This window comes from Sorex fumeus, unplaced genomic scaffold, assembly GCF_029834395.1.
Source record: "Sorex fumeus unplaced genomic scaffold, SorFum_2.1 ptg000098l, whole genome shotgun sequence".
In the NCBI taxonomy this organism is placed as follows: Eukaryota; Metazoa; Chordata; class Mammalia; order Eulipotyphla; family Soricidae; genus Sorex; species Sorex fumeus.
In genome coordinates, this window is record NW_026606155.1 from 4,207,941 (window position 1) to 4,235,184 (window position 27,244).

The window sequence follows — 27,244 nt, forward strand, 5'->3', positions numbered from 1 at the left end:
GTTGTTCATCGATTTGCTCAAGCGAGCCCAGTAACGTCTCCAATGTGACACTTGTTACTGTGTTTGGCATATTGAATACGTCACGGGGAGTTTACCAGGATTTGCCGTGCGGCGAGAGACTCTCGGTAGCTTGCCAGGCTTTCCGAGAGGGGTGGGGGAATCGAACTCGGGTCGGCCATGTTGGCTGCATGCAAGGCAAACGCCCGCCTACCTGCTATGCTATCGCTCCCTCACTAGTCTGAAAGTAGTGAGTGGTTGCAAGGTCAAATTTTTATTATTATTTATATATTATTTTATTATCATTTTTATTAAATTATTATTTACATTTTGGACTGAATTATTCCTAGAAATGCTTGAGGGGGACCATAAGGGATGCCGGGGATTGAACCCAGGTTGGCCACATGCAAGGCAAATGCCCTCCCCACTGTACTATCACTTCAGCCCTACCAAACAATTGTTTTAAAAAAATAAAAGTAAAGGCCCTCCTGTTGATCATCGATTTGCTCGAGCGGGCCCAGTAACGTCTCCATTGGAGACTTTGTTGTTACTGTGTCTGGCATATCGAATACGTCACGGGGAGCTTGCCAGGCTCTGCCGTGCGGGCGAGATACTCTCGGTAGCTTTATTTAAAAAAATATTTAGAAGTGGGTAAAGGACTTGAATAGCTAATTCTTGAAGGGTTGTACTGTAGCTCAGTAATAGAGCACATACTTCACATGTATTCACATATATGTATGGGTTTAATCCTTGGCATCAAAAAAGACACCCCCCCCCCCAAAAAAAAAAAACAACCCAAACACACAACTCAAAAGACACTTCTCCAAAGAAGATCTAGAAATGGCCGATATGCACATGAGCAGACACTCATCAGGGCCAGAGAGGACACAGCACAGCAGGGAGGACACTCACCTTGCACACTGCCCACTTCCTGAGTACCAACCACTGGGTATAGGCCGTGCCCCATCCCGCCTCTCCTACCCAAAATAAACAATAACAAAAATACCTAAAAGTCAGCAGAGTCTCCTGCTCCCATGCCTGGCTGTCCTCACCGGGGCCCCTTGGAGGAGGGTGGGTTGAGTTTCCCTCCCTGCCCCAATCAGAGCCCCGGCAGCTGAAGACCTCCGGAACCAGCCACAGCCATGCTTAAAACCACTCTCCACATGCTCAGACAAGCCTCACGCATGAAGGAACCGGCAGAGGAACCCAGGTATGTGGGACCCGGGGCTGAGATCTCCAAGCCTGGTCAGATCAGGACTGGGCCTCCTCCACCCAGATCCCCCATCTTCCAGTAGCTAGACAGTTACACCCACCAACTGCCCCTGTCGCCATGTAATCCCATCAACGGCCAAGACCCAGAGACTATAAAACCAAGCTTCCAAAAGCTTATGGCCTCTTATTGTCTGGTTCTCTCTCTCTCTCTCTCTCTCTCTCTCTCTCTCTCTCTCTCTCTCTCTCTCTCTCTCTCTCTCTCTCTGAACCCAGCAGGCTACCGAGAGTATCCTGCCCACACGGCAGAGTCTGGCAAACTCCCCGTGGCGTATTCCATATGCCAAAACCCAGTAACAATGATGGGTCTCATTCCCCTGACCCTGAAAGAGCCTCCAGTGTGGCATTTGCTAAAATCTCAAGGCTGGGATGAATGGAGATGTTACTGGTTCATCCCAATGAACAATGGGATGACAGGGACACAGCGATACCTAAATCTTTTAGGTACTCAACAGCATCACTAATGCCAGGGAAGTGCAGATCAAAGCTACACCGAGGGGCTGGAGAGGAGGTTGCAGAGGGCAGGACAGTCACCTTGCACGCGGATGACTTGGGTTCCATCCCTAGCACCACCAGGAGCAATTCTTGAGTGCAGAGCCAGGAGGAAGCCCCTAACAAAAGCTACAATGAGAGCACATCACACCCATAGCAGAACCCAAATCCTCACAGGATTCTGGGCCAGGACGCACACCTGGGTGCTGATGCTGAGTGCCCCATTCCCCAAACACCAAAGGCAAGAGGGGCGGAGCAAGAGCCCAGGAGATACAGCGTTTTGTCTACTGCACCACGAGGGCGCACCCCTGAACACAGAGCCAGGAGTAGCTCCTGAGTACCACTGGGTGTGACCCACCCTCCCCAAAGGCCCCCTCAGCAATTGTCTATCTGGGTCCATACCTGAAACCTGAAAGAACTTGAAGAACGAAAAAGCAGTGTCTCACAGAGACATTTGCACCCCATATTCTCATTCTCTCTCTCTTTTTTTTTCTTTTTGGGTCACACCTGGCAATGCACAGGGGTTACTCCTGGCTCTGCACTCAGGAATTACTCCTGGCGGTGCTCAGGAGACCATATGGGATGCTGGGAATCAATCCCGGGTCGGCCGCGTGCAAGGCAAACGCCCTACCCACTGTGCTATCTCTCCAGCCCATATTTCTCCCTTTTCTTCCCCTCCTTCCATTTCCCCCAGCTTTCTTCCTTTCCATCCCCTTCCCTTTCCTCCCCCTCCCTTCCCAATTACTGGCCCACACCCAGTGCTGCCCAGGGCTTATTCCTGACTCTGTGCTCAGGGATCACCGCTGGTGAGGCCTGGGGGGACTCTATGTGGAGTCCTGGGGATCAAACCGGATTAACCACATGCAGGGCAAGCGGCCACACCCACTGCACTACCTCTTCAGCCCTGTGCTGGCATGTACTTAACAACTGATTCACAACAGCTAAAACACAGATGCCACCCTGGCCTCATGGATCAATAAATGCAGAATAAATACGTACAGACAACGGCATAGATTTTCAGTCCTAAAAAAGAAGGGAAACTCTGTCATGCTAGCTTCAGCATGGAGGATCCTTGAGGACACGCTAAGTGAACAAAGCCAGTCACACACAGGCAAATGCTGTGTGATTCTGCTACTTTTCCTAATTAACAGCGAGCAAATAGAATGGGGGGGTTGCTAGAGCAACTAGGTGGGGGAGAGTAGGAAGTAGGAAGTTATCATTTAACGGGCCTAGAACTTCAGATGGTTGACAACTACACCACCTCCGCTTCGCTGATGACATCATTCTAATAACACCAAACATTAGCCAAGCGCAGAAATGCTATCCGACTGTGACTGTGCGTGTGGGAAGGTCGGGCTACAGCTGAATCTCGCGAAGACAATGTTTACGAGAAACGGTCTCGTTCCTGACGTTCCATTCGCTCTCAATGGAACGAACATCTCCGAATGCAACAGTTATGTGTACCTAGGTCGAGAAGTCAACATGACAAACGACCTGGCACCTGAGTTGTGCAGGAGGAGGAGAGCAGCTTGGAACGCCTTCAAGAGCGTCGAAGAAATAGCTAAGAGGACGAAGAACCTCCGGCTCCGGGCACATCTCTTCGATTTCACTGTTCTTCCTGCATTAACATATGCCTCAGAGACCTGGGCCCTACGCAAACAGGATGAGAACGCTATTCGGGTCTCCCAAAGAGGAATCGAAAGAGCTATGCTTGGAGTATCATGCTTCACTCATGTGAGAGAAATAATCCGGAGTTCCAACCTCCATCGATGATCAAGAATCTCATTTACCAAGACATCGAAAATCAGATGGGCTGGACACGTAATGAGATTTGGAGACAACCACTGGACTAGAGCCATTACTGACTGGATTCCATGGAACGTCAAAAGAGTCAAAAGATCACATGGCCGCCCACCTACGAGATGGTCAGACTTCTTCGTCAAGACCCTGAACGATTGGTTTGAGGCTGTTCATGTTCCGGGAACTAGCAGACGCCATTGGGCTACACTAGCATGTGACAGGGACAAATGGAGATGTTACTGGCGCTCGCCCAAGCAAATTGATGAGTAATGGGATGTCAAGTGATCAAGTGAAAAACTTCAGATTTGGAAGATGAAACGAGTGACGCAAATGGATGGTGGTAATGACTCCATTATGAGGTGGAGGTACTCAATATTGAATCCTATTGCTTTTTTTCATTTGCTTTTTGTTTGGGGGATATTTTTTGTTTGTTTTTGTTTTAGGCCACACCTGGCAATGCTCATGGGTTACTCCTGACTCAGCCCTTAGGAGTTAACTCCTGGTGGTGCTCGGAGGACATATGGGATGATAGGGATCAAATCTAGGTTGGCCGCAGGCAGGGCAAATGCCCTACCCACTGGGCTATTGATCTGTCCCCCAGATCTACTTAAGAACTACTACTGGCTCTGAGGCGAGGGGGTCACATGGGCTGGGGACTGAACCAAAGCATGCTCCAACACTTCCCCAATTACTCCTGAGTGCTTCCAGGTCCCAACTTTATCCCCCAATAAATTAAAATAAAGGATTCTATTTCAGAACAAAGAATGAAATCCAAGGGATATTATCGGGGACGGGCTGGAGCGATAGCACAGCGGGTAACGTGTTTGCCTTGCACACAGCCAACATGGCCGACCCGAGTTCGATTCCTCTGCCCCTCTGGAGAGCCCAGCAAGCTACCGAGAGTATCTCGCCCGCACGGCAGAGCCTGGCAAGCTACCCTTGATGTATTCGATATGCCAAACACAGTAACAAGTCTCACAATGTTACTGGGCCCGCTCGAGCAAATCCAATGAACAACGGGAGGACCGTGACCGTGATTATCGGGGACATGTATGAGTCTGTTTAAGGGTTTGGAGAAGATCGATGTGTTTGGTCCTTGAAGCGAAATGCCCCAAGCCTATGGAGACTTAAGGGCAGACACCCCTGCCCATTCTTTCCCTGTGCCGTTGTGATCAGGGCTTGCACACGCCCATTGGGATGCTGGAGCACTAGGGATCACTCGCTTGAGTGGGAGTGTTTGTAACAGTGCTCTCCTGGGATCACACACCCAGATGCGGTGCTTGCGTGCACTCTCCTGGATATGCACTGAGGGCTGCACTCAGCTGGACACCCGGAGTCTCTGGACTGTACTGGGTGTATGCAGGCAGCACTGGGGATCGAACTCTTGGTCTCATGCTCACCAAGCCCCGTACTCTCACCATAGAGTCATCTCTGGGCCCAACAATCTTTTCATTGGGGGCCACACCTGGTGGTACTCAGAGCTTACTTCTGGCCCTGGGCTCAAGGATTGTTTGTGATGGGGCTCAAAATTCAAAGCAGGGTTGCCCTGACTGTCACGTGCGATTCAGAATTGACTCGTACATTCCGTGAACTACAAGATCCCCTGACTTCCTTGTGGTAAATGATCTTGTTCAGCTTCCCTTGACATTACCATGATTATAATGCCTGATCTTACGATGTCCTTTTTGCTTTTTGGGTCATACCCGGTGATGCACAGGGGTTACTCTTGGCTCTGCACTCAGGAATTACTCCTGGCAGTGTTCAGGGGACCATTTGGCATGCTGGGAATCGAACCTGGGTCAGCCCGCGCGCAAGGCAAATGCCCTACCTGCTGTGCTATCACTCTAGCCCCTGACATGTAACACTGAGCACGAAGCAGAAAGGATGAGTTTGCAGAAAATGCCCTATGAAATGGCTTGTGAGGGGGCCAGAGAGATAATAGAGCAGGTGGGGCGCTTGCTTTGCATGCAGCCGACCTGGGTTCAATCCCCGGCATCCCATAAGGTCCCGTGTTGGGGAACAGTTTGCCCCCAATGTACTCAGACACATTGCACACTGGATCTGGACAGACATGAGGTGAAGGATGACGGGCACGTGGAAAAACACCCTCCAGGAGCAGCTGATGGCTGTTTCCTTTGTTGCCAGATACACACATATTTTATAGAGGGTCTTGGCTTACCAGAAGGTCCAATCACATAAAGTTCAGCATTCTTGGTCTATCACCTCTCCTTCTGTGCTTTGCCTGGTCCAATCCCAATCCAGGCTAGATGCTGTAGTTAGGATGACCTGCTAAGCATACGTGATAGTTTCTGTATCTTGGGCGCATGTGACTAGGAGGCTGAGTGAAGCTCAAGGCCAAACAACCCGTGCGGACACCCTGTTCTTGCCAACTTTGCCCAGATATTCCCTTTTGCGAGGCCTCACTTCGCTTCGCAAGGTCGGGTCTTATCTGCTTCACTGCCCATCACCATGCTCTACAGCCCGCCGGAAGTGATTCCTGGATACAGAACCAGGAGTAAGCCCTGAGCATCTCCAGAAGTGACCAAATCAATCAATAAAAATGTTTCGTGAGGGCTGGAGCGATAGCACAGCGGTTAGGGAGTTTGCCTTGCACGCAGCCAACATGGCCGACCCAGGTTCGATTCCCAGCATCCCATATGGTCCCCCGAGCACCGCCAGGAGTGATTCCTGAGTGCATGAGCCAGGAGTAACCCCTGAGCATCGCCGGGTGTGACCCAAAAAGCAAAAAAAAAAAATGTTTCGTGAGATCACTGCTCTTTGCTGATGCCCCCAGACACCCTTGCTATCTGAGCTAAGCCTACCGGGTGAATAAAACCTCCTCCTTGTTTTCCCCTCCTAAGCTTTGTCTTGCAATGGGAACTTCCAGTACAACATTCAACTTTCTGTAACTCTCGGGCACCTTGGGCCAACAATCTTTTATCTATTTTTAGCTGTTTTTGGGGTCACACCCGACGATGCACAGGGGTTGCCCCTGGCTCTGCACTCAGGAATTACTCCTGGCTGTGCTCATGGGGGGACCATATGGGATGCTGGGAAACGAACTGGAGTCGGTTGGGTGCAAGGCAAACGTTCTACCCGTTGTGCACCAACAATCTTTTAAAATTTACTTTATCCGGAGCTGGAGTGATAGCACAGTGGGTAGGGCGATTGCCTTGCACACGGCCCAACCCGGGTTTGATTCCCAGCATCCCATATGGTCCCCCAAGCACGGCCAGGAGTACATGAATTTCCGAGTGCATGAACCAGGAGGAACCCCTGTGCATCACTGGGTGTGACCCAAAAAGTGAAAAAAAAATTTTTTTTACTTTATGGCCTGCTCAGGAGCCACAGACAGGCAGGAACGCCGAGGAGGCGGAGCTCAGCTTCTCACTTCCTCCGGTCCTGTTACCCCCTTTCCCACACTTGTGTCCAGGGGCTCCTTGGGGGACAAGTCTCCCCACCCAACTTGTCCAGCCCGACCCGGGGCGGCGGCATCCGCCTGCCATGCCACAGTCCACCAGCAGGTGCCGCAGCGCGGACACTGGAGGGGTCCTAACGGGCAAACGGGCTGAGAGCCCGGTCCGGCGGTCACTCACTCATGGACTGCCCAGTCTTTGCAGTGTCGCTCGGCAGCCCAGCACCGGACCCAGTGGCCCCGCTGGGAAACGCGTGAGGGACTGGATGCGCGGATCAAACATCGTGCTCAGAGCACTGACTGCCTCGTCACGCAGCCCCAGAGGAGGTGGCCGCTGCGGGCCAGGGGGCCAGGACCCGGGTCCACGCGGCTGTGCGGGCAGCAGCAGCCGGCGGCCCAAGGCTGGCTTCTCCTGGCGCGGCCTCCTGCGTCTGCCGCGCTGCGGATGCCTCGCAGGCGGGAACCCCGAGTCTGGCTCCTCCCGGTCGAGGTGTCCCCAGGGGCGGGCGCGGGCGGGAGGGGGGACCCTTCCGGCGCACCTGGGCACTGAGGGGCGGAAGGGGGCTTCACCTGCCTCGGGCGGCCCGGGGAGCGAGCGAGCGAGCGAGCTCGGCAGGGGCTGGTCCCCGCCCCCTAGCCCTGAAGGGGCGCGCAGGGAGGTGCCACCCCCCGCCCCCCGGAGCGCACGGAGAGCGCGCGGGGCCACCCCGGCTGCTGAGTCCCCACCCCAGGGCCACGTGCGGGTAACTCGGCCCCTCTGCCCACGTTGCTGGGGATTCCCACGCCGGCCCCGCCGCAGGACGCACCGCGTGCGGGCCCCTCCGTGCCCTCCCCACGCGCGGGCCGACGCCCCCCCGGGCCTCTCCGTGTCCTCCCCACGAGAGCCGGCGTCTCCCGGGCCCCTCCGTGCCCTCCCCAGGCGCGGGTTCACGCCCCCCGGAGCGGGTCCCGCGGAGTCCGGGGGGGCGCGGGGTGGAGGGAATCCCAGTTCGCGCCCCCCGCGCCCCCGGACGCATCGGCAACTCCGGGGTTGGACGCCGGGGCTGAGCCTGACCCCTCTGTCCCCTCCCCACGTGAGCGAGCCGGCATCTCCCCTCCGTCCTCTCCCCACGTGCAGGCCAACGACCCCCCCCCCCTCCCGCCAGTCTCCACGTGCGGGCCGACGCCCCCCCCACATCCCCGGTTCCCCCTCCCCCGTCCCCCGGGCGGCCAGACTCCCCCATCCCGCATGCCCGTGCGACCGGCCCGGCGTCCCCCGGTTCCCGGTCCCCCGAGCCGGCGCCCCCCAGGCCCCGCCCCGCCCCCTGCCCGCGGGGCCGCCCCGGGGCGGGGCCCGCGCGGTCCCTCCCCTTCCCGGCGGGCGGGGCGCGGGGCCGCGGGAGCCGGGGAACGTGCGCTCGCGCCCCGCCTTTGTCTCCGGGGCTCGCGCCGCCGCAGCCCTGCGCCCGCCGCTCCGGGGGCCGCGGGCCGGGCGCCGGCGGGCGCGGCCTCGGCATGGACTTGACGGTGTCCGAGCTCATGGAGCTCTTCCTGCAGAGCCCGCTGGTGACCTGGGTGAGTGCGCCCGCCGCGGACCCCCGCCCCGCGCCCCGCGCCCGGCCGCCGGCGCTCGCCCAGCGGGTCCCGCGGAGTCCGGGGGAGGGGGGCGCGGGGCGCCGGGATGGGGGGACTACCCAGCTCGCGCCCCCTGCGCCCCCGGACGCGTCGGCAACTCCGGGGGCTGGACGCCGGGGCTGAGCCGGCTACACCTGTTCCCGCCGGCGCGGCGCTGGCGGTCCCGAGCGCCCCGGGCCCCGGGGGTGGGGGGCGCGCCCACCCCTTGTGGGGACCCTCCTTGTAGTTTCTGCACCCCGGAGCCCCGCGGGGTGCAGGGCGTGGGGTGGGGGACACGCCGCGATCGGCCCTGGACTTGAGACGTTGCGGCGCTTTTGGAAAAGCCCTTTCGGGTTATTCTCAGCCCGCGCGTGAGAAAAGCTGCGGAAAAGGAGGGCGAGGACGTGGTCCTCGGGCTGCGTCGCCGGGAGACCCCCGAACGGGGCTGGCCGCAGGCCGCCGGCCACCCCTCTCTGCGCCCGGCGAGCATCTGAGCCTGCACGTGGGGGTGGTGACTTTATTTTTTTCTTCCTTTTTTTCCTGCCCTCTTTTAACGTGTGCCCCGCGCCCCCCGCAGGTGAAAACTTTTGGGTCTTTCGGGAACGACCACCAGGACAACCTGAGCATGTACATGGATCTAGCGGACGGCATCGTTTTGAACCAAATCATGTTGCAAATGTAAGTGTGACCTTCAGGGGCGCCGGGAAGGAAGGGGTGAAGCATCCGAGGTGAGGCCGGTTGGAGAGGTTGTCGCAGGCAGAGGGAGCCTGGCCGGTGGGGGGTCTGGGGTACCCCTCTGTGCGGGGTCTTCCACCTGCCTGGGGGAGATAGATGGTCAGCACCGCTGGAGCCAAAGCAGGTTTCCAACGTGCCCCGAATGACTGTCACCCCAAAGGCGGAGATACCAACATTGACCTCAACCCCCCTCCCACCCCTGCTTAATCGGGTCTTTGAGTAATGCGATAAGAAAACCCCTTTCTTTTGGGGGGCAAGGAACTGTAACGGGGAGTGTCTGGTTACAGGAAGTGTGGGGCGGGCGGGAGTGACTAAAGTTTCACTTTAGGTTAGGAAGCTGCTGCAGTCTGCGTTCCTTTCATCCTTCCGCCCTGTCCCCCCCCCCCACCCCCTCCTTGCCAGCGGGGAGGGTTGGTGAAGTCCCCTGCCGCTGGCCGGCTGGGTTTCCAGGGGGCTGGGGAGCTGCTGGCTGCCGGGTGTTGTTGGAGGTTGGTCTTGAAGCTGCTGGAGCCAGGGTCTGTGTGGCGGTCACCGTGAGCATCCCCCTCACCAGGCTGAGTGGATCCTGTCCCTCCCTGCCGGACTGCATTCTGCACCAGCAGCAGCAGCAGCGGCTGTGTTGGCAGCCACATGGGGTGTTGGCTCCTGCACCCCGTTCTGTTTTTAACCGAGAAACTGCAGGGGACCGACGACGCGTTGGGACGGAGTGTCAGGATGATTCACAGGCAGTGCATGCAAAAATAAAACAAAACGCCCCACACCGCTGCTCACGGGCCCTGAGCAGCTCACCTGCTCTCCTCAGACTCAGTGAGAGAGAGTTGGCGTCCTCACATGTCAACCCATTAGCTAATGAGAATTAGCTTCGTGTATGTATGGTCCCGGGAGGGGGAGGAGCCCAGGCCACTGCCGTTGGCACTGGCAGATTCAAAAGGGGTTTAAAATAGACATAGACCTACCTAACCCAGCCTGCGGCTGCTCTCCCTGGAGCATTGCTTCTTTGGTTTGTTTGTTTGTTTGTTTGATTTACCCCTTGATTTTTGGGTCACACCCCGTGATGCACAGGAATTCCTCCTGGCGGTGCTCAGTCCCCAAATGGGTCGGCTGTGTGCAAGGCAACCGCCCTACCTGCTGTACTATCGCTCTAGCCCGACTCCTTTGAATTTTTTTTTTTTTTTTTTTTGCTTTTTGGGTCACATCCAGCGATGCTTGCCATTACTCCCGGCTCATGCACTCAGGAACTCAGGAATTACTCCTGGCAGTGCTGGGGGGACCAGATGGGATACTGGGGATCCAACTCTGGTCGATGCAACCCTGGCCACATGCAAGGCAAACACCCTACCTCCTGTACTATTGCTCCAGTCCCGCTCCTTTGATTTTAAGAGGTCATTTAATGTTGTGATGTGGGGGAAGCATGGAGACTTGATTTCAGGGGAGGGGTATGATTTATTTTTTATTTATTTATTTTTTTTACGGAGACTTCTCAGCCTTACCCATGGCAAATTTGATTAGATTCTACGATCTGTGGGTAGCGCTTGTCCAAGACCATGAGGATGCTTTCTCCCGCGTGGCACTGGCAAGTTCTGGCATCTCACCTTGCCCCCGTTCCGTGAGGGCCCCGTGAGGGCCCCGACTAGGTCCCCGACAAGATCCCCGACAAGATCGGACTCCTGTAGGCCCCCGTGGAAAGCTGTGCCTGCCTGCCCTTACCCCAGCCTGTTTAATTAAAATAAAAAAAAAAAAAGCAGTGTCCGGGCCTGTCCCATTCTGCTCTTACACCCAAGCACAGGAGAACAAAAGCAAGGGACTGTTTCTTGTCTGACCTTTGGAATTCCTGAAGCAGGAGGGAGGGCCACTCCTTGAGAAATGACACCTCATCCCAGGCTGGATTCTGTAGGAAGGGCTTCTCCCCTATACTTTTGGTAGTCTGAAAGGTTCTTTTTTTTTTTTTCCTCTTTGGGTCACACCCATTGATGCTTAGAAGTTACTCCTGACTCTGCACCCAGGAATCCCTCCTGACGGTGCTTGGATAACCATTATGGGGTGCCGGGGATTGAACCCGGGATGCTGGGAATCGAACCTGGGTCGGCCGCGTGCAGGGCAAACGCCCTACCCGCTTTGCGATTGCTCCGGCCCTGAAAGGTTCTTTTCTACTTCCAAGTCTCTCTAGCGGTGGGGAAGGATGGGCGAGGTCTGCAGCCCACAGGCTGGCTTCCAGCAACACTTCTGGGTCTTTCTGGCACCTTCCAGCCCAGCTAGGCACCTAGGGGGGAGGACGTGGGGTTGGAGATTTTTCTGAAGAAGGAGAAAGTGGTAGCAAAGATGCAGAGAGAGAGAGAGAGAGAGAGAGAGAGAGAGAGAGAGAGAGTATGTGTGTTGGGGGGAGAGTTACTCCTGTGCATTCCCGGGTGTGACCCAAAAAGCGAAGAAAAAAAAAAAAAGAATCACTGCTGGTTTTGCCTTGCACACACCCGACCCAGGTTCAATCCCTGTCATCCCATATGGTCCCCCAAGCACCTCCAGGAGTAATTCCTGAGTGCAGAGCCAGGAGGAACCCTTGAGCATCGCTGGATGTGACTCAAAAAGCAAAAAAAAAAAAAAAAAAAAAAAATCACTCTTGGCTGTTCTTGGCGGTTCTTGGGGACCTTATGGGATGCCAGGGATTGAACCCGGGTCAGCTGTTGCAAGGCAAACTCCCTCCCTGCTGTACTCTCGCTCTGCCCGCATTTACCTCAGTTCTTGCCACTTACTAGGACTTGTCTGACATTTTCTGATATGCCATCTTTTCGTTTTTGAACTTGATTTAAATACCGTGGTGTACAAAGTTCTTCTAAGACAGTTTATTCGGGCATTCGGCGTTCCAGCTCCAGTCCCACCCCCAGTGTGACCTCCCCTCTTCCGTTGTCCCCAAGTTCTCACCCTCTGCCCCAAGCCGGGCTCCCTTGGCAGGCACACAGTAATTCGTTTTGTATTGCTTGTTGCAACAGAAGGGTAAGTGGACTTACCAAAAAATAGGTAAGTGAGGGGCTGGAGAGATAGATAGCACAGCGGGTAGGGCGTTTGCCTTGCTTGCAGCCGACCCGGGTTCGATTCCCAGCATCCCGTATGGTCTCCTGAGCACCGCTAGGAATAATTCCTGAGTGCAGAGCCAGGAGTAACCCCTGTGCATCGCCAGGTGTGACCCAACAACAACAACTGTCCTCCCGTTGTTCATCAATTTGCTCAAGCGGGCCCAGTAACGTCTCCATTTTGAGACTTGTTGTTACTGTGTTTGGCATACCGAATACGTCACGGGGAGCTTGCCAGGCTTTGCCGTGTGGGCGAGATACTCTCTCGGTAGCTTGCTGGGCTCTCCGAGAGGGGCAGAGGAATCGAACCTGGCTCGGCCGGGCTGGCTGCGCGAAAGGCAAATGCCCTACCATTGTGCTATGGCTCCAGCCCCAAAAAGAAAAAAAAAAATAGGCGAGTGAGAGAAAATTTGTGAGAATTGTTATGTCACTGAACGGTGTTTGATCAAAGCGGTTGTCTGAGGACTGCCTGTGTCTTCTCTCACTGATTTTGCTCATTGAGCTTGGTGGGCTTCTGTGCCACTTTGCTGTCTGATTTGCTGTGCTCCTTGTGGGCTGTCGGGCCTGTGGGCTTTGGAGGTGTGATGGCCACACCTGTGACTGGGTGCTGTAGGAGACCCGGGGCCTTGTGTACCTGATGCAGTGCAAAGCTAGGTACCCAGGCCAGCTGGTATGTGCCCATCTTTTCTTATTCTGGTTTTGGGGCTCTGTGCTCAGCGATAACGCCTGGCAGTGCTCCGGGGTGGGGAGAGTGCATATTTTACACCTGGCCTCAGATGGCACGTACCACATATGAGGCAAACCCCTCTGTCCTGAGGCTGGAGTACAGCAGGTAGGGTGTTTGCCTTGCACGCGGCCGTCCTGGGTTCGATCCCCGGCATCCCATAAGGTCCCCTGATCACCGCCAGGAGTAATTCTGAGTGCAGAGTCAGGAGTCACCCCTGAGCATCGTTGGTTGTGACCCCCCCCCCAAAAAAAAAAGAGATCCCTCTGTCCCCCCGGACTGTATCTTTGACTTCCACGTCTGTGTCTTAATCTGCAGAGGGTTGGCTGTGGAGGGTTCGGGAAGGGTTTGTCCCGTGTGTCCTCTGGGCCTGCCAGATAACTGTATCCTCCCTGGCTCTCTCCCACTCAAATCTGGTGTCCAGGGCAGCCTGGTCCTGGTCCCTCTGCCAGCACTGCCCTTCAAGCTCTGCCTCTGTTTCCCCTTCTGCCGGATGGGGCTGCTCCGCGGGCCTGTGATAAGGCCGGCGTGCCTTATCGCCCCTGCCAGGACCTGCCATGGGTGCCCCGAGCCAGGAGTGATAAGTCCTCCCAGCTGGCAGGACCTGAGCCACCTGCCCCCTCACACTCCCCTCCCCTACCCCACCTCCGGGCACAAGAGTCCACAGGGGTGTCACCTAACACTTCATAGCCATATGGAGGCTGGCCGTGGCTCACGTGACCGACCTGGGCCACATTGTCCCCCAGCAACCGAAGAAGGCAGCCCAGCTAGCCCTGGTCCCGCCTGCGGTGACATCAGTGCCTGGCTCGGTGGGACTGGGGACTGCACTCAGCTTTCAGGGGAGGCCCCGGGCTCCGAGGGTTCCCTCCCGGGAGACTCCTGGCTACCAGCATCTCTGGCTCACGGGGAATATATTTTTTTGTTTTCTCTTTTGGTTTTTGGGTCACATCTGGCTGTGCTCAGGGCTGACTCTTGGCTCTGCACTCAGAGATCGCTCCTGGAGGAACTCAGGGACCCTGTGGGATGCCGGGAATCAAATCCGGGTCAGCTGTGTGTGCCGGGCAAGCCCCTGACCCACAGTGTATTAGCCCTCTGGCCCCCGGGACACATTTTTCACTGGCTCGCAGGAAAACTATTTACGAGACTTGTCTCCAGTATCAGGCAGACAAGTTCCAGTCATTCCCCCTCTGCCGCTTGCTGGTTGTGTGTCCTTGGGCAAATTACTTAACCTTCCTCCTAAGCCTCAGTTCCCTGATCCGTAATAAGGGCATGGTGTTTTATAGTCGGGGGTGGGGCGGGGAGGGGATGGTGTTTAGGTTAGATTGCACTCCTAGAGCACTGCCCTCAAATATCAGCCACCCTTCTCACTAGAGAAGGCTTCTGTGTGTGTGTGTGTGTGTGTGTGTCTGTCTGTGTGTGTCTGTGTGTGTGTGGGGACGCACAGCCTTGAGCTGGGGTATGCCCACCTGGGAGAGTAGACACCTTCCTTTTGATGTCCTGGCCGTGGAGTGCAGCTGGGAGCCAGTGTGGCCTTCCTCGCCAGCCTTGGGGGAGAGTTGGTACTCACGGTTTGCTTTTTGTAGGCGCCGTTTTCATCCCTGATGCAGTGCTGCCAGCTGCAAAATTCCAAATCATGTGTTGAGTATTCCGAGGTTGGAGTTGTGCTCAGGCCAACTGGAGAGCTTCTTTCTAAAACTCGTTCACAGGATAATCTGCGCGCCTCCCCCCCCCCCCCCCCCCCCAGTAAGGAATACGTTGAGAAGAATAAGGCTTCCCCTCTGCAGAGGTGAAAGCTGACTTCAAGGGGGAGAGACTCGTCAGTTGAGTGATGACTGTGTCGATGCAGAAGTGTTGGAGCCTCTGGCATCCAGCATGTCCCACCGGTGGCTCACGGCTGAGTGTGTTTTTATGAACACAGATGCCAGCGCCCACATCGGTGTGTTAAGTGATTCCCTTCTCTGGCCGCCATCTGTCACGCTTCTTGGAGACATGGAGTCTGGCTTGAAATGCAGGAAGCCACCAAGATGACCCAGCTCGAGTGGCCTGTGGTAGGGCCCTTGGAATAGCCAAAGGAGTCCAATAAAATTCGCTTCCTCGGGCCTGGAGGGAGCCCAGCGGTGGCACACATATGCACAGAGACACTCGTTTCGCTGGTCCCCAGTCCGTCCTCAGTTTTGCCATGTAGAGGCAGAAGGAACAGTAACCTCCCAGACCTTGGCTCTGTTTTTTTTTTTTTTTTTTTTTTTTTGCTTTTTTGGGTCACACCTGACGATGCACATGAGTTACTCCTGGTTCACGCACTCAGGAATCACTCCTGGCGGTGCTCGGGGGACCATATGGGATGCTGGGAATCGAACTTGGGTTGGCTGCGTGCAAGGCAGATGCCCTACCTACTGTGCTATTGCTCCAGCTCCATTTTTTTTTTTTAATAATATAGGAGTACTGCTATTCGTTCAGCCATTGATTAAGCTGATTGAATTGGGCATGAACTCCATGGCTGTGTTCTGTCTGATACGCGTTTCTGATGTATCTTGGTAGAAACACTAATTTGGGCTACAGTTTGGCGGCCACACCTGCCAGTACCCTAGGAGTACTCTTTGTTCGTGAGTTTGGGGGCCACATCTCGCGGTGCTCAGGGGTTCCTCCTGGCTCTGCACTCAGGGATCACTCCTGGCTGGGCTCAGGGACCCATATGCAGTGCCCAGTGAACCTGAGTCCTTTGCATCCAAGGCAAGCAAGCCCCATGTGGTTTCAATTCTAAAAGCCTTCTCTGTGCTCAAGGCCTCCTCCACGGAACTGGTCACCTTGATTGGCTCAATAAGGAAGCGCTCTAGGAGCAAAGGAGAGGGTGTGGGTTGGCCAGGCTCCAGGCTCCAGCAAAATCAGGGGCAGAGGAAATGTTGTAAGGGACCTGGGAGATAACTCAGGGGTCAAGGGTGCAGCCTTGCATGAAAAGCACAGGGACCCGAGTTCAATCCCCAGCACTGCATGGGGCCCCAATCGCTGCCAGTTGTGGCCCCAGTGGCTCCTGGCACTGCCGATGCATCATGGGGCAGATGTGCCACTGGGCCCCGCATTGAAGTGTCCAGTCCAGTTGGCTACAGATCCCAGGACAGCCCCCCGGCCTCCTGAGCCTTTTTTGGGAGTTCCTCTCCCTCAAAAAAAGAACGGGGCTAGAGTGATAGCACAGCAAGTAGGGTGTTTGCCTTGCATGCAACCGACGAGTTTGATTTCCACCATCCCATATGGTCCTCTGAGTACCTCCAGGAGTAATTCCTGAGTGCAGAGCCAGGAGTAACATGCTCACAGGAATTACTGAGCCAGGTGTGACTCCCCCAAAAATAGAGCAATAGGACAGTGGGTAGGGTGTTTGCTTGCACACGGCCGACCCAGGTTCAGTTCCCAGCATCCCATATGGTCCCTTGAGCACTGCCAGGAGTAATTCCTGAGTGCAGAGCCAGGAGTAACCTGTGAGCATCACCAGGTGTGACCCCCCCCCCCCAAAAAAAAATAGAAAAAATAAAAAAAGACCTCGGAAGATCATGTGGCAGTTGAGATGGGACCTCTGGTCACTCCAGACAGCTCTCCTGGGGGGCGGGGGTGGGGGATTGCAGGATGATTGTGCAGAATCGATACCTGACAGTTCCATGCCATGTGTGGAGGGTCTGGCTGGTCCCCGGGACGGGGAGGGCTTCTGAATGTGCCACGTCCTTCCTTCCGGGTTGAACTTTCAACAGCTCGTGTTTCCCGAATCACTGTGCTCTGCTCCGGTTTGACTTGGCTTCTGCTTGTGGATGTGTGTGTGTGTGTGTGTGTGTGTGTGTGTGTGTGTGTGTGTGAGTTTTGCATTCATCATTGGCATCACACCAACTCAGCGGCATCCCCGCTGACTATACTTGCCAATCCCCCCCCCCCCACACCCCCACTTCTCTCCTCATCTCCCTGGTTACGAAGGATGAGGATGGCGGTGCCTGGAGCCGCGCACACCCAGATGGTACATGGTTTTAATTTTGTTTTTGGTATGGGTGTGTGTGTGGGGGGGGCACACCCGGCAGCATTGGGGGTTACTCCCAGCTCTGTGCTCGGAGGTTGCTCCCAGCAGTGCCCAGGGGCTACGTGGTGCCGTGGCCTCCCGCTTACCTAGTCTACTGAGCTGTCTCCAACCCAGCAGTCTTCCTCTAAATGAGACCCTTTTTTATTTGTTTGGGGGTCACACCTGGTGTCACTCCGGGCTTACTCCTGGCTCTGTGCTCAGGAATCATTCCTGGCAGTGCTCAGGGGACCATATGGAGTGGTGGGGATCAAACTTGGGTCAACAGCGAGCAAGGCCAGCTCCCCACCCGCTGGACTGTCACTCTGGCCCTTGAGCAAGTCAGCTCTGGCGTCGTCTGGGGCTGGGGACAGGGACCATGCAGAGCAGCCTGTGTGCTGGGGAGCCTGCTCCAGACCTCTGATGCTCTGGGGACACCCTCGCCACCTCCTCCACAGCAGATGGGGTCAGGTTTTCCAGTGAGGCTCGTGCCCCAGGAATGGTGCCTCTGAGGCAGGACCAGGACCAGTCAAGGCAGGTCTGAGGGGGGGGTGTGGGGGGAACCCCAGTGAAATACCCACAGCTGATTTTATCGATGGATTAAGTCAGAAAATATTCCTCCTCTCTTTTCAGTCTTGTTTTGTTTTGGGGCCATACCTGGCGGTGTTCAGTGGTTCCTTCTGGTGCTGTGCTCGGGGCTCACTCCTGGTGGTGCTTGGAGGACCATGTGGGATGCTGGGGTCACATGCAAGGCAGGTGCCCCACCCCCGTACCATCTCCAGCCCCACCTCTCTTTGCATTCTTAGTATTTCATTCTTATTTTCTTGGCTCAGCTTTTATTTTTTTGGCTTTTTGGGTCACACCCGGCAATGCTCAGGGGTTACTCCTGGCTCTGCACTCAGGAATTACTCCTGGCGGTGCTTGAGGGACCCTATGGGATGCTGGGAATCGAACCCGGGTTGGCCGAATGCAAGGCAAATGCTCTACCCGCTGTGCTATTGCCCAATTTCTCAGCTTGGCTCAGCTTTTAATCCTGTTAATCTTGATATATATATATATATATATATACATATATATATGTATGTATATATATATATATTCAGGAAAGGTTTGGGGCCAACTCCTGGTGGTGTTCCAGGCTTCTTTTTGGTTCTGTGGCCTGGGATCACTGCTGGTGGGGATTGGGGGACACTGTGGTCCCAGGGATTGAACCTGGGTCAGCCCCGTGCAAGGCAAGTGCCTTCTTCCTTGTTCTATCTTCTGAGCATCGCAAGTCAGTGATTTTTCACGCTCTGTAACTTTTTTTTTTTTTTGAGAGGGATCAGGGGGTGACATCCGGCAATCTTTGGAGCTTACTCCTGACTCTGTGCTCCCAGATCACTTCTGGCAGGGCTCGGAGGACCGAATGTGGTGCTGGGGAGCCGAACCTGGTGGTGGGCTGCGTGCAAGGCAAGAGCCCTACCCATTGCACTATCTCTGTGGCCCTCGTGCTCTGTGACTCTGGCCTATGTTGGCATTGGGGGTCAGTGCTGCCGTGGACCGTCAGGCGTAAATCGCAGCCCATGGTTTCATGGCTGTGTTCGGGCTCAGGTGCCAGGTTTGGGAGAGGGAAAGGAAGGCGCTGGCCGGGACCAGAAGCCAGATTCGGCGGAAGGGTAGGAAGTGGTACTCGGGGCGGGGTGCACCGGGCGTGGGGAGCAGAGGCTGGAGCTCATGGTGCGTTTCTTCCCCCAGCGACCCCAGGCCCACGAACCCCCGCATCAACAAGCATGTCAACAACGACGTGACCCTGCGCATCCAGAACCTGACCATCCTGGTGAGAAATATCAAGACCTACTACCAGGTGAGGGGACTCCGCCTCCCACCCGGGGGGCTGGGCAGATGGGGTGAGGGTGTCGTCCGTGTGCCCTCTTTGGGCTGGCATCCTGAGAAGGGGCGGTGTGGGGAATGTTCCTGAAGGGTGTGCCACAGGGCCCTTGAGTTTGCCGTGGCAGCCCGAGCCCATAGTCTGCTGGGTCCTGTGCGAGCTGAGTCCTGGGCGGTCCGTCCCGGCTCTGCGAGTGTAGACACAGGCTGTGTTCTGGCTCAGTGGGCTCCTGGAGGAATGCTCCCAGCTCTGCAAGTGTAAACACAGGCTGTGTTCTGGTTCACTGTATACCTGCAGGCCCCCGGCCTGCTGACAGGGTTCGAGTCCCCGTGGATCATCTCCTTGCGTCGAGTGCTCACATCGAGTGAGTCTCAGGGTCAGCAGGCGTGGGCAGGGCTGGGGGAGCTCTGAGGGTCTGGATCTTTGTAATGTAGCCCCGGGGTGGGAGGGTGGGGGTGCAGGGCCCCATCTGGGGCTCCTCAGCGTCTCCGCCCACCTACATCCCCACTTCCCTTTCTGTGATTTAGCTCTGAGACTCCAGGCCAGGTCCTGGTGAAGGAAGATGGACTTAGGGATGGGGGAGGTGGGGTATCTGGCTCCGTCCTCCAGGGCAGCTGGGCGGTCCCAGGACCCCACTTTGGGACACACCCTCCTGGGATTCAAGCCGGAGCTTCACAGGGAGCCTCAGGCCCTTTGGGCCGTGCCTAGTCCTGGTTCTGGAGTGTGAGTGTGTACTTGGGCTCGCCTTCCCCTAGAGCACTGAGTTTAGAGCATGTGGACAGGGCAGATTTTTTTTTTTCTTTTTGGGTCACACCTGGTGATGCACATGGCTTCTTCCTGGCTCCGCACTCAGGAATTACTCCTGTCGGTGCTTGGGGGAGCATATGGGATGCTGGGACTCGAACCAGGTCGGCCGCGTGCAAGGCAAACACCCTACCCGCTTGTGCTATCACTCTGGCCCCAGGGTTTTCTGATATGAGCAATTTCCCCCTCCCCATGGGGGACCTGGGGTGTGTGTGAGGGGGCTTGGGTTGTGAGGTTTTCGGGGGCGCTGGGGGATGGGCAGTCTGGCCAGCCTCCTCTGCCTGCCCCATGCATGGTGGGTTTCTCGCACTGGGGCTTCTCTTAACAGCACCCCGGGAGACCGAGAAAGCACCCCTGAGTCTTTGCACTGGGGCATGAGCGGGGAGTCATGGGAAGGCCCACGGGGGCTGCATCTGTGACACTAAAGTGGGCGGGGCTGGAGACTTGTGGGTATGGGTGGGTCTCTGCTGGGGAGGACTTCGGCGTTGGCAGGGGCTGGGTGTGGAAGGGCTGTTGGGTGGGGGTGGGGGGCAAGGCTAAGAAGTATTTGGACAGGGGCCAAAGTGACAGAACAGTGGGGAGCACGCTTGCCTTGCATGTGGCGGACCCGGGTTTCATCTCAGATATCCCATATGGTCCCCTGAGCTCAGCCAGGTGTCGCCCAGAAACACAAACAAAACCAGAAAGAGATGATGAGAGTGGACGGGGCCCCGGAAACGAGACTCCTAGGCCATTTGCCCCCGGGGAGGGTGGGGAATGGAGTGTCACGGGAGGCTTCTGGGGGCCGGCACCAGAAGTGGACTGAGTCTCTGAGTTTGGGGGTGTCGGGGTGGGGCGTGGAGGGGCCTGGGTTGTTGGCACGGTTTCCTTGTTTCCTCATGTTCCCGGTGAATCCGAACTGGGGGGACACGAGCCAGAGAGACGCAGACTTTGGACCGGAAAGGGGGTCTGCAGGGTTTGGTCCATGCATGTCAGGGAGCTCTGCGGGGGAGCTGAGCCACACCTGGTACCCTCCGGGTGGCCCGAGGGTCCAGGTCCCAGCTGGACACAAGGGAATCGATGCTGAGACTGTGGGGTGGGGGTTGGGGAGGGGAACAGCTTCGGTGGTTCTTGGGGTGATGCGGAGTCTGGGGAATGGAGGGCCCAGGTGGAGGGGAGGGGGTCCCGGCCCGCCGACACTGCCCCCCCCCACGAGCACTGCACCCAGGAGTCTGCCTTCTCCCTCCCCCTCTGTCGTGGGGTCTCTCCTGCAGCGAGTGACCAAGACCCTTTCCCAGCTGTTCACAGAACAGGTGCAGACCCAGGGGACAGGAGCTAGACCCCCCCACCCCCTATCCCCATCCCCCTCCGCGCCCACGGCTTCCTTTCAGTCTCTGCATGGATTGCGATGCCGTGGACGGGCGTGTCCACAGCGACGTCCCCCGCCTGTGCCCTCTGTCCTGGTTCCCAACAGAAGCAGAAACGGCCGTTGTCGTAAAGGGGCATCCGAGGACGTCACCCCTTCCTTCCTGCACGCGCCAGGATTCGGTTGGAGGCCTGGGGCTGAAGCTGTCAGGGGCCCTTGGACAGCTCAGAGAGAGTGTCCGGGCCCGGCTGTCCGAGGGGGTCCCTTCTGTGTGTGGAGGCCCAGTGGGCAGAGTGGGCTGGGGCATTTGGGGAAGTTGAGGCAGGGAAGGCGTCTGCTCCCCAGGGAGTGTCCCCCTGGCCTCTGAAAATCTAGTGACCGGGGCTAGAGTGATAGCACAGCGGGTAGGGCATTTGCCTTGCACGCGACCAACCCAAGTTCGATTCCCAGCATCCCATATGGTCCCCCGAGCACCACCAGGAGTGATTCCTGAGTGCAGAGCCAGGAGTAACCCCTGAGCATCGCTGGGTGTGACCCAAAAAAATTCTACAGTGACCAGGGCACCCTGAGCCTCCTAGCTTGGGCAGCTTGTGGAGCTGGGCTTAGGGGTCACCCCGGGGGCCAGGCCAGGCTCCGAGCCCATCCCCCCTTCCCCGCTGGAGTGGGGCCCTGAGGCCTGAGATCTACCTTGGTAGAGTTGCTTCCCCCCAGACGCACACCTCTGGATTGGGGTCCACGGTGGCTTTGAGAAGCGGTTGCGTGTTGAGTAGCGTCACCCCAAATGGAGTAGCGACCTCTGCCCCCCTGGGGCTTCCCCGTCCTCTCCTCGGAACCCAAGGTGCCAGGTTGCAGCTTCTGGACAGAGGGCAGAGCACCAAGGGGGCACCGAGGGACTCTTCCTTTGCACAGGGGGTGGACGGTCAAGCCAGGTTGGAGCCTCTGTCTGGGTTGGGGTGTTCCTGGTGGGGTCTGGAGGGCACAGGCCCCCCTGGCTGAGCCCCAGTCCGGGCAGATGCAGGAGGGGCTGAGAAAGCTGGGTGACCAGGGATGGGGAGACAGCTCCTAGTTCAGTCTCTGAGTCGGAGGACAGCATGGGTCAGGCTGAGGCTGGGCACTGGCCCCAGGACCTTTGCCCCAGAGTTCCCATCTGCCAGGGTAGGGGGCCGGGCCCTGAAGGGGCAGCACTGCAGGCTGCTGGCCACCCGCTGTCCAGCGCTGCCCGTGTCCCCAGCCGCCTTTTTCACTCATCTGTCACCAGGGTTGGGTTTGGCGCCTGGCGGGCAACCAGACCCTCTTGGGCCAAGCATGCCGGCCACCTCTGAGCTCCCTCAGCAACGTGACTCCTGAACTCGGAGATGACTCGGGGCACCGAGAGGTTGGGGGGTGGAAGCCCGGGAAAACCAGGCCGGGGCCGCAGAGATCCTGCAGAACTGCAGGGTGTGCGGTGTTGGGGGGCTGGGCTGGGGAGAGGGTGGGGGCCCTTGCTGCTACCTTGGTCTTTCCTGGATGCCCGGTGGTCAGGCTCACGGTCACGCGGGTGCTGCAGGAGAGTGACCTGAGCATCCTTGGGGTGACGGCCAAGAAGCCGCTGTCTCTGCGGGGAGGACCCTCTGCCTCTCCCCAAGGAGGTGCCTGGGGCACGCGGGGACCAACCATGTGCTCACAGCTACCTCCCACCTTGTCTAAAGAGCCCTGCAGGCCCGGCCTGGGCGGTGGCCACAGCTGCAGGGTCTGCACATCTGCTTGTGTGCAGTTCTGTGGAATGAATTCCCCACCCCCCGCCCCAACTTGGGGTCTCTCCCACTGGCCTGGAGGCAGGCGGGCCCAGAAGGTTTTCTCTGGCTTAGGAACACCAGCAGAAGCCGCCCCTACCCCCGACCCAATGCCTTATCCGACATTAACCTTCTTCCTTCCTGGCGTGGAAAAGTTAAATAGCGCCTGTGGTGATATTGAAGCCCTTTAAGTTGTTCAAAATTGCCATGAGCCCACGTGTATATTTTTCACTGAGCCCCTTTCTAAAAAAAAAAAAAATACAGTACATCTTGTTTTATTTATTTATTTATTACTTTTTTTTTCCTCTTGGTTTTCACTCTTGCTGCTGCTTCGTGTGTGTGTGTGTGCGTGTGTGTGCGTGTGTGTGTGTGTGTGTGTGTGTTGGGTTCTCAAGATGCTGTGGTACCAAGGGTGGGAGGGGGGCAGGACCAACAGTGAGGGCCATCACAGGGCCAGGGCCAGGACCAGTGCAGTGACTGGGATGGTCTAAATGACTTCCCATGGTCAAGGTGCCTCTGAGCCAGAGCTCTGACCCCAAACCTTTTTTTTTTTTTAAGGTTTTTGGGCCACACCCAGCGATGCTCAGGGGTTACTTCTGGCTCTGCACTCAGGACTCACTCCTGGTGTTGCTCAGGGGACCATATGGGATGCCGGGATTGAACCCTGGTCGGCTGCATGCAAGGCAAATGCCCTCCCCGTTCTACGTTAGCTCCGGCCTCTAACCCCAAACCTTTTTTTTTTTTTTAATCTTTTTGTTTCTTAGTCGTTTAGCACCACTGGTTTTTTGAACGCCCCCAAAAGAGAAGAAAGTGCTTTGGGGGTGCTGGGGAGACAGTACCGGGTCGAGCCATGTGCTTTGCGTGTAACTGACTGGTTCGGTCCCAGCCCCCGCTTGGTCCTCTGGTCATCACCAGCTGCTAATTCGGGGGCGACAGTTTTTGTTTAGGTTTTTGGGCCACACCTGGCTGTGCTGTCTTAAGTTTGGGGGTGACTCCTGGCTCTACGCTCAGGCATCACTCCTGGTGGAGCCCGGGGACCATATGGGGTGCCAGGGATCGAACCCAGGTCGACTGCATGCTAGTGGTCTTATCCTAGCTCCCTGGCCTGGGAGGATGATTTTAGGGAGATAACAAGATCTCTTTCGGGGGGGGGAGGGGGTTGTTGGAGATAGCTCAGAGGGTCGGGGTACATGCTTTGTGTGTGGGAGACCCCCCCCCCTCCAGAGCACAGAGTAGCCCCTAACACTCCCAGATGTGTCCCAACCCCTTAGAAGTCTCCAGGATCTCTCTAAAAATCCTGGGGCTGGAGTTATAGCACAGCGGGGAGGGCGTTTGCCTTGCACAAGGCCGACCCGGGTTCGATTCCCAGTATCCCATATGGTCCCCCGAGCACCGCCAGGAGTAGTTCCTGAGTGCAGAGCCAGGAGTAACCCCTGAGCATCGTCGGGTGTGACCCAAAAAGCACACACACACACACACACACACACACACACACACACAAATTCCGGTTCTCCTTCCCTCCCTTCCTGGAGGTCAGGCCTGTGATTAGCCTGATGCATCAGGTTCATAGTGACCTGAGGTGTGTGCACACACACGCATCTCTATACACGCATCTCTATTCTCATGCCTCAGGAGCTCAACGTAGGGCCCTTCCCTTTCCCCATCAGCTCTATGGCCTTTGCTTAGGGAAGCACAGGCTGAATCACCATCAGAAATGCGCAGATGCAGTGTGAGAAAGGGAAAACTTTTGTCCCAGCATCTGAATGGCAGGAAACACACATTGGGAGTGTTTGGTGGAGCCCAGTTAACCCCCGAAGCTGGGTCTCTGTGGGTGTAGCGGGGTCTCTGGGGGGTGGAGTCTTTGAAGGGCGGGTCCTGTTCCTGGCACTCAGCTGAGTACTGGCTGGAGAGTCCTGAAAACTGTCACTGGCAGTGTTGTGAGGCAGGCAGGGTCAGCCTGGGGTTGATGCCCGGCACGCCGTATGATCCTCCCAGCCCCATCAGGTGTGGTCCCAGAGCAAACACGGAAGGAAGGAAATTAGTTGAGGGGCTGGAGAGATAGTATAGTGGGTTAGGCACTCACCTTGCATGTGGCTGACCCTGGTTCAATCCCAGCAGCCCAGTTGGTCTCCTGGGCCCTGCCAGGAGTGATCCCTGAGCACAGAGCCAGGAATAAGTCCTGAGTACCGCTGGGTGTGAAACTGCATCCCTCTCAAAAAAAAAAAAACTAGTATTGTAAATCATAAAACCTCAATCAACTTTTTAAAAGATTTTTTTTTCTTTTTGGGTCACACCCTGCGATACTCAGGGATTACTCCTGTCTCTGCACTCAGGAATTACTCCTGGCGGTGTTCTGGGGACCCTATGGGATGCTGGGGATTGAACTTGGGTCGGCAGCGGTGCAACCCGACCTGCTGTACTATTGCTTTTGCTTGTTTTTAAAATAAGGTTGATGAGTTATAGATCATGTTGAATGTGGAGGGAGTAAGGATTTGACTTGCTCCACATTTGACCTCAAAGGTCAAAGGTAGAGAGCTTGTGAGAACTAGCAGAGAAGGTACTTGCCTTACACATGGAGTGATTCTTTTTTTTTTTCTTTTTGGGTCACACCCAGCGATGCACAGGGGTTACTCCTGGCTCTGCGCTCAGGAATTACCCCTGGCGGTGCTCAGGGGACCTTATGGGATGCTGGGAATCGAACCCGGGTTGGCCACGTGAAAGGCAAAAGCCCTACCCGCTGTGCTATCGCTCCAGCCCCAGGAGTGATTCTTCAGCACTGTCAGGAGTAAGCCCCAAGCAGAGCTGGGTGTGGCCCCAAAATCACAAAACTCAAAAAGCAGTAGGACTTGTGAGATGCTTGTGTGTGTGTGTGTGTGTGTGTGTGTGTGTGTGTGTGTGTGTGTCGTGTTTGGGCCACAGAGAGGTTATTCCTGAGATCACACAGGAATCACTCCTGATTGTGTTCAGGGGACCCTATGGGACGCCGGGGATGCAACACTACTATGCCTTACCCGCAATTGGTATTTGTTTTCTGAGAAAGTTATCATCGTGGCTTTTCTGACTCTCACTGAATACAGTCAGGCGTCATGTAAGAGCCAAAACAAACAATAAATTAATTTTTCTCTGATTGCAATATGCAAAAGAATTTCTTCTCTTAAAAAAAAAAAAGAAAATTTCTCTGAAAGAATGTTCTGTTGGCGGGGCTGGAGCGATAGCACAGCGGGTAGGGTATTTGCCTGGCACGCGGCCCGACCCAGGTTTGATTCCCAGCATCCCATAGGGTCCCCTGAGTACCGCCAGGAGTGATTCCTGAGTGCTTCAGCCAGGAGTAACCCCTGAGCATTGCCGGGTGTGACCCCAAAAAGCCAAAAAAAAAAAAGAAGAATGTTCTGTTTGCAGTAGCAAGAAAACCAGAGGCTGCCCTGGGCAGCCTCAGGGTGATGATGGCCATCCGGGGGTCCGAACGTTTCAGGCCCACCCCTCTCTTCACTGCGCATGTCCCCTCCTGGGAATGCCTGGTCCAGCCAGCGGTCCCCCAGAGCTCCTCTTTCCTCGGGGCAGATTCCTGGTGTGAAATTCCGGGGTTAGAGGGCTTGGCTGCTTCCAGGACCTTCCTTCGCTCCTTCTGCCAGAGCCGCTGCTCAAGCCTTCGAATCACCGTGCTCTGTGCTCTGCACCAGGGCTGACTCTCCGCCGCGTGCTCCAGCCCGTCCAGAGAGGGTTCAGTGTGTTTATTTGTGCAGGAGACCCCCTAGTTGTCGCAGGAATTCTTGTTCTTATTGCTTGTTTGTTTTTTTTTCCTTTTTAAATTTCGGGGCCGTGCCCAGTGGTGCTCAGGCCGGATCTCCTCCTGGCTCAGTGTTCTGGGGATGGAACGCCAGTCTCTGGCCTGCAGCTGCTGGTGATGGTGGGGGTGAGGCTAGGGCGAGCCCCAGGCCCGGAGGTCTTCGTCTGGGAGACCCTGGGCCTTGCCCCTGCTGTGGTGGGAGCCCTGTGCCTGGGGCGGAGGCCTGTCTGTAGCCCCAGGGTGGGCCTGGAGCGTGGCTCTGCGTGCGCGTGCAGGTGCCCTTGAGTTTCACCTCACCAACGCCTGCTCCCCCCCGCCCCCCAGCATTGCCAGGAGGGAGCCCTGAGCCTGCTTGGGTGCCCTCCACGCAACCCCCGAGTCTCTGAGGAGAAGGCGGCGCCCTGGGAGGAACCCTCCTTGCCTCTTGCTTCCCTTCTGGTGTGGAGTGATGAAATGTGGGGTGCGGGAGTGGGGCTGGGGGGTCACCGTCACCCTTTGCTTTTCCCTTTCCAACTCTCCTGCCCAAGCTGCTCCTGCAGAGTGTGGGAC

At 56.5% G+C, this 27,244-nt stretch overlaps 1 protein-coding gene across 1 annotated transcript in view; it reads left to right on the top strand.

The window, feature by feature from the left end:
- Window positions 1-8,363: 8,363 nt before the first annotated feature.
- CCDC88C (coiled-coil domain containing 88C) overlaps window positions 8,364-27,244 on the top strand; it is a 98,861-nt gene continuing 79,980 nt past the window's right edge. The window contains exons 1-3 of the mRNA XM_056133657.1: window positions 8,364-8,527; window positions 9,144-9,244; window positions 18,855-18,963. Coding sequence (XP_055989632.1) covers window positions 8,468-8,527; window positions 9,144-9,244; window positions 18,855-18,963 — 270 coding nt within the window. The 5' untranslated portion in view covers window positions 8,364-8,467. The remainder of the gene's footprint in view (window positions 8,528-9,143; window positions 9,245-18,854; window positions 18,964-27,244) is intronic.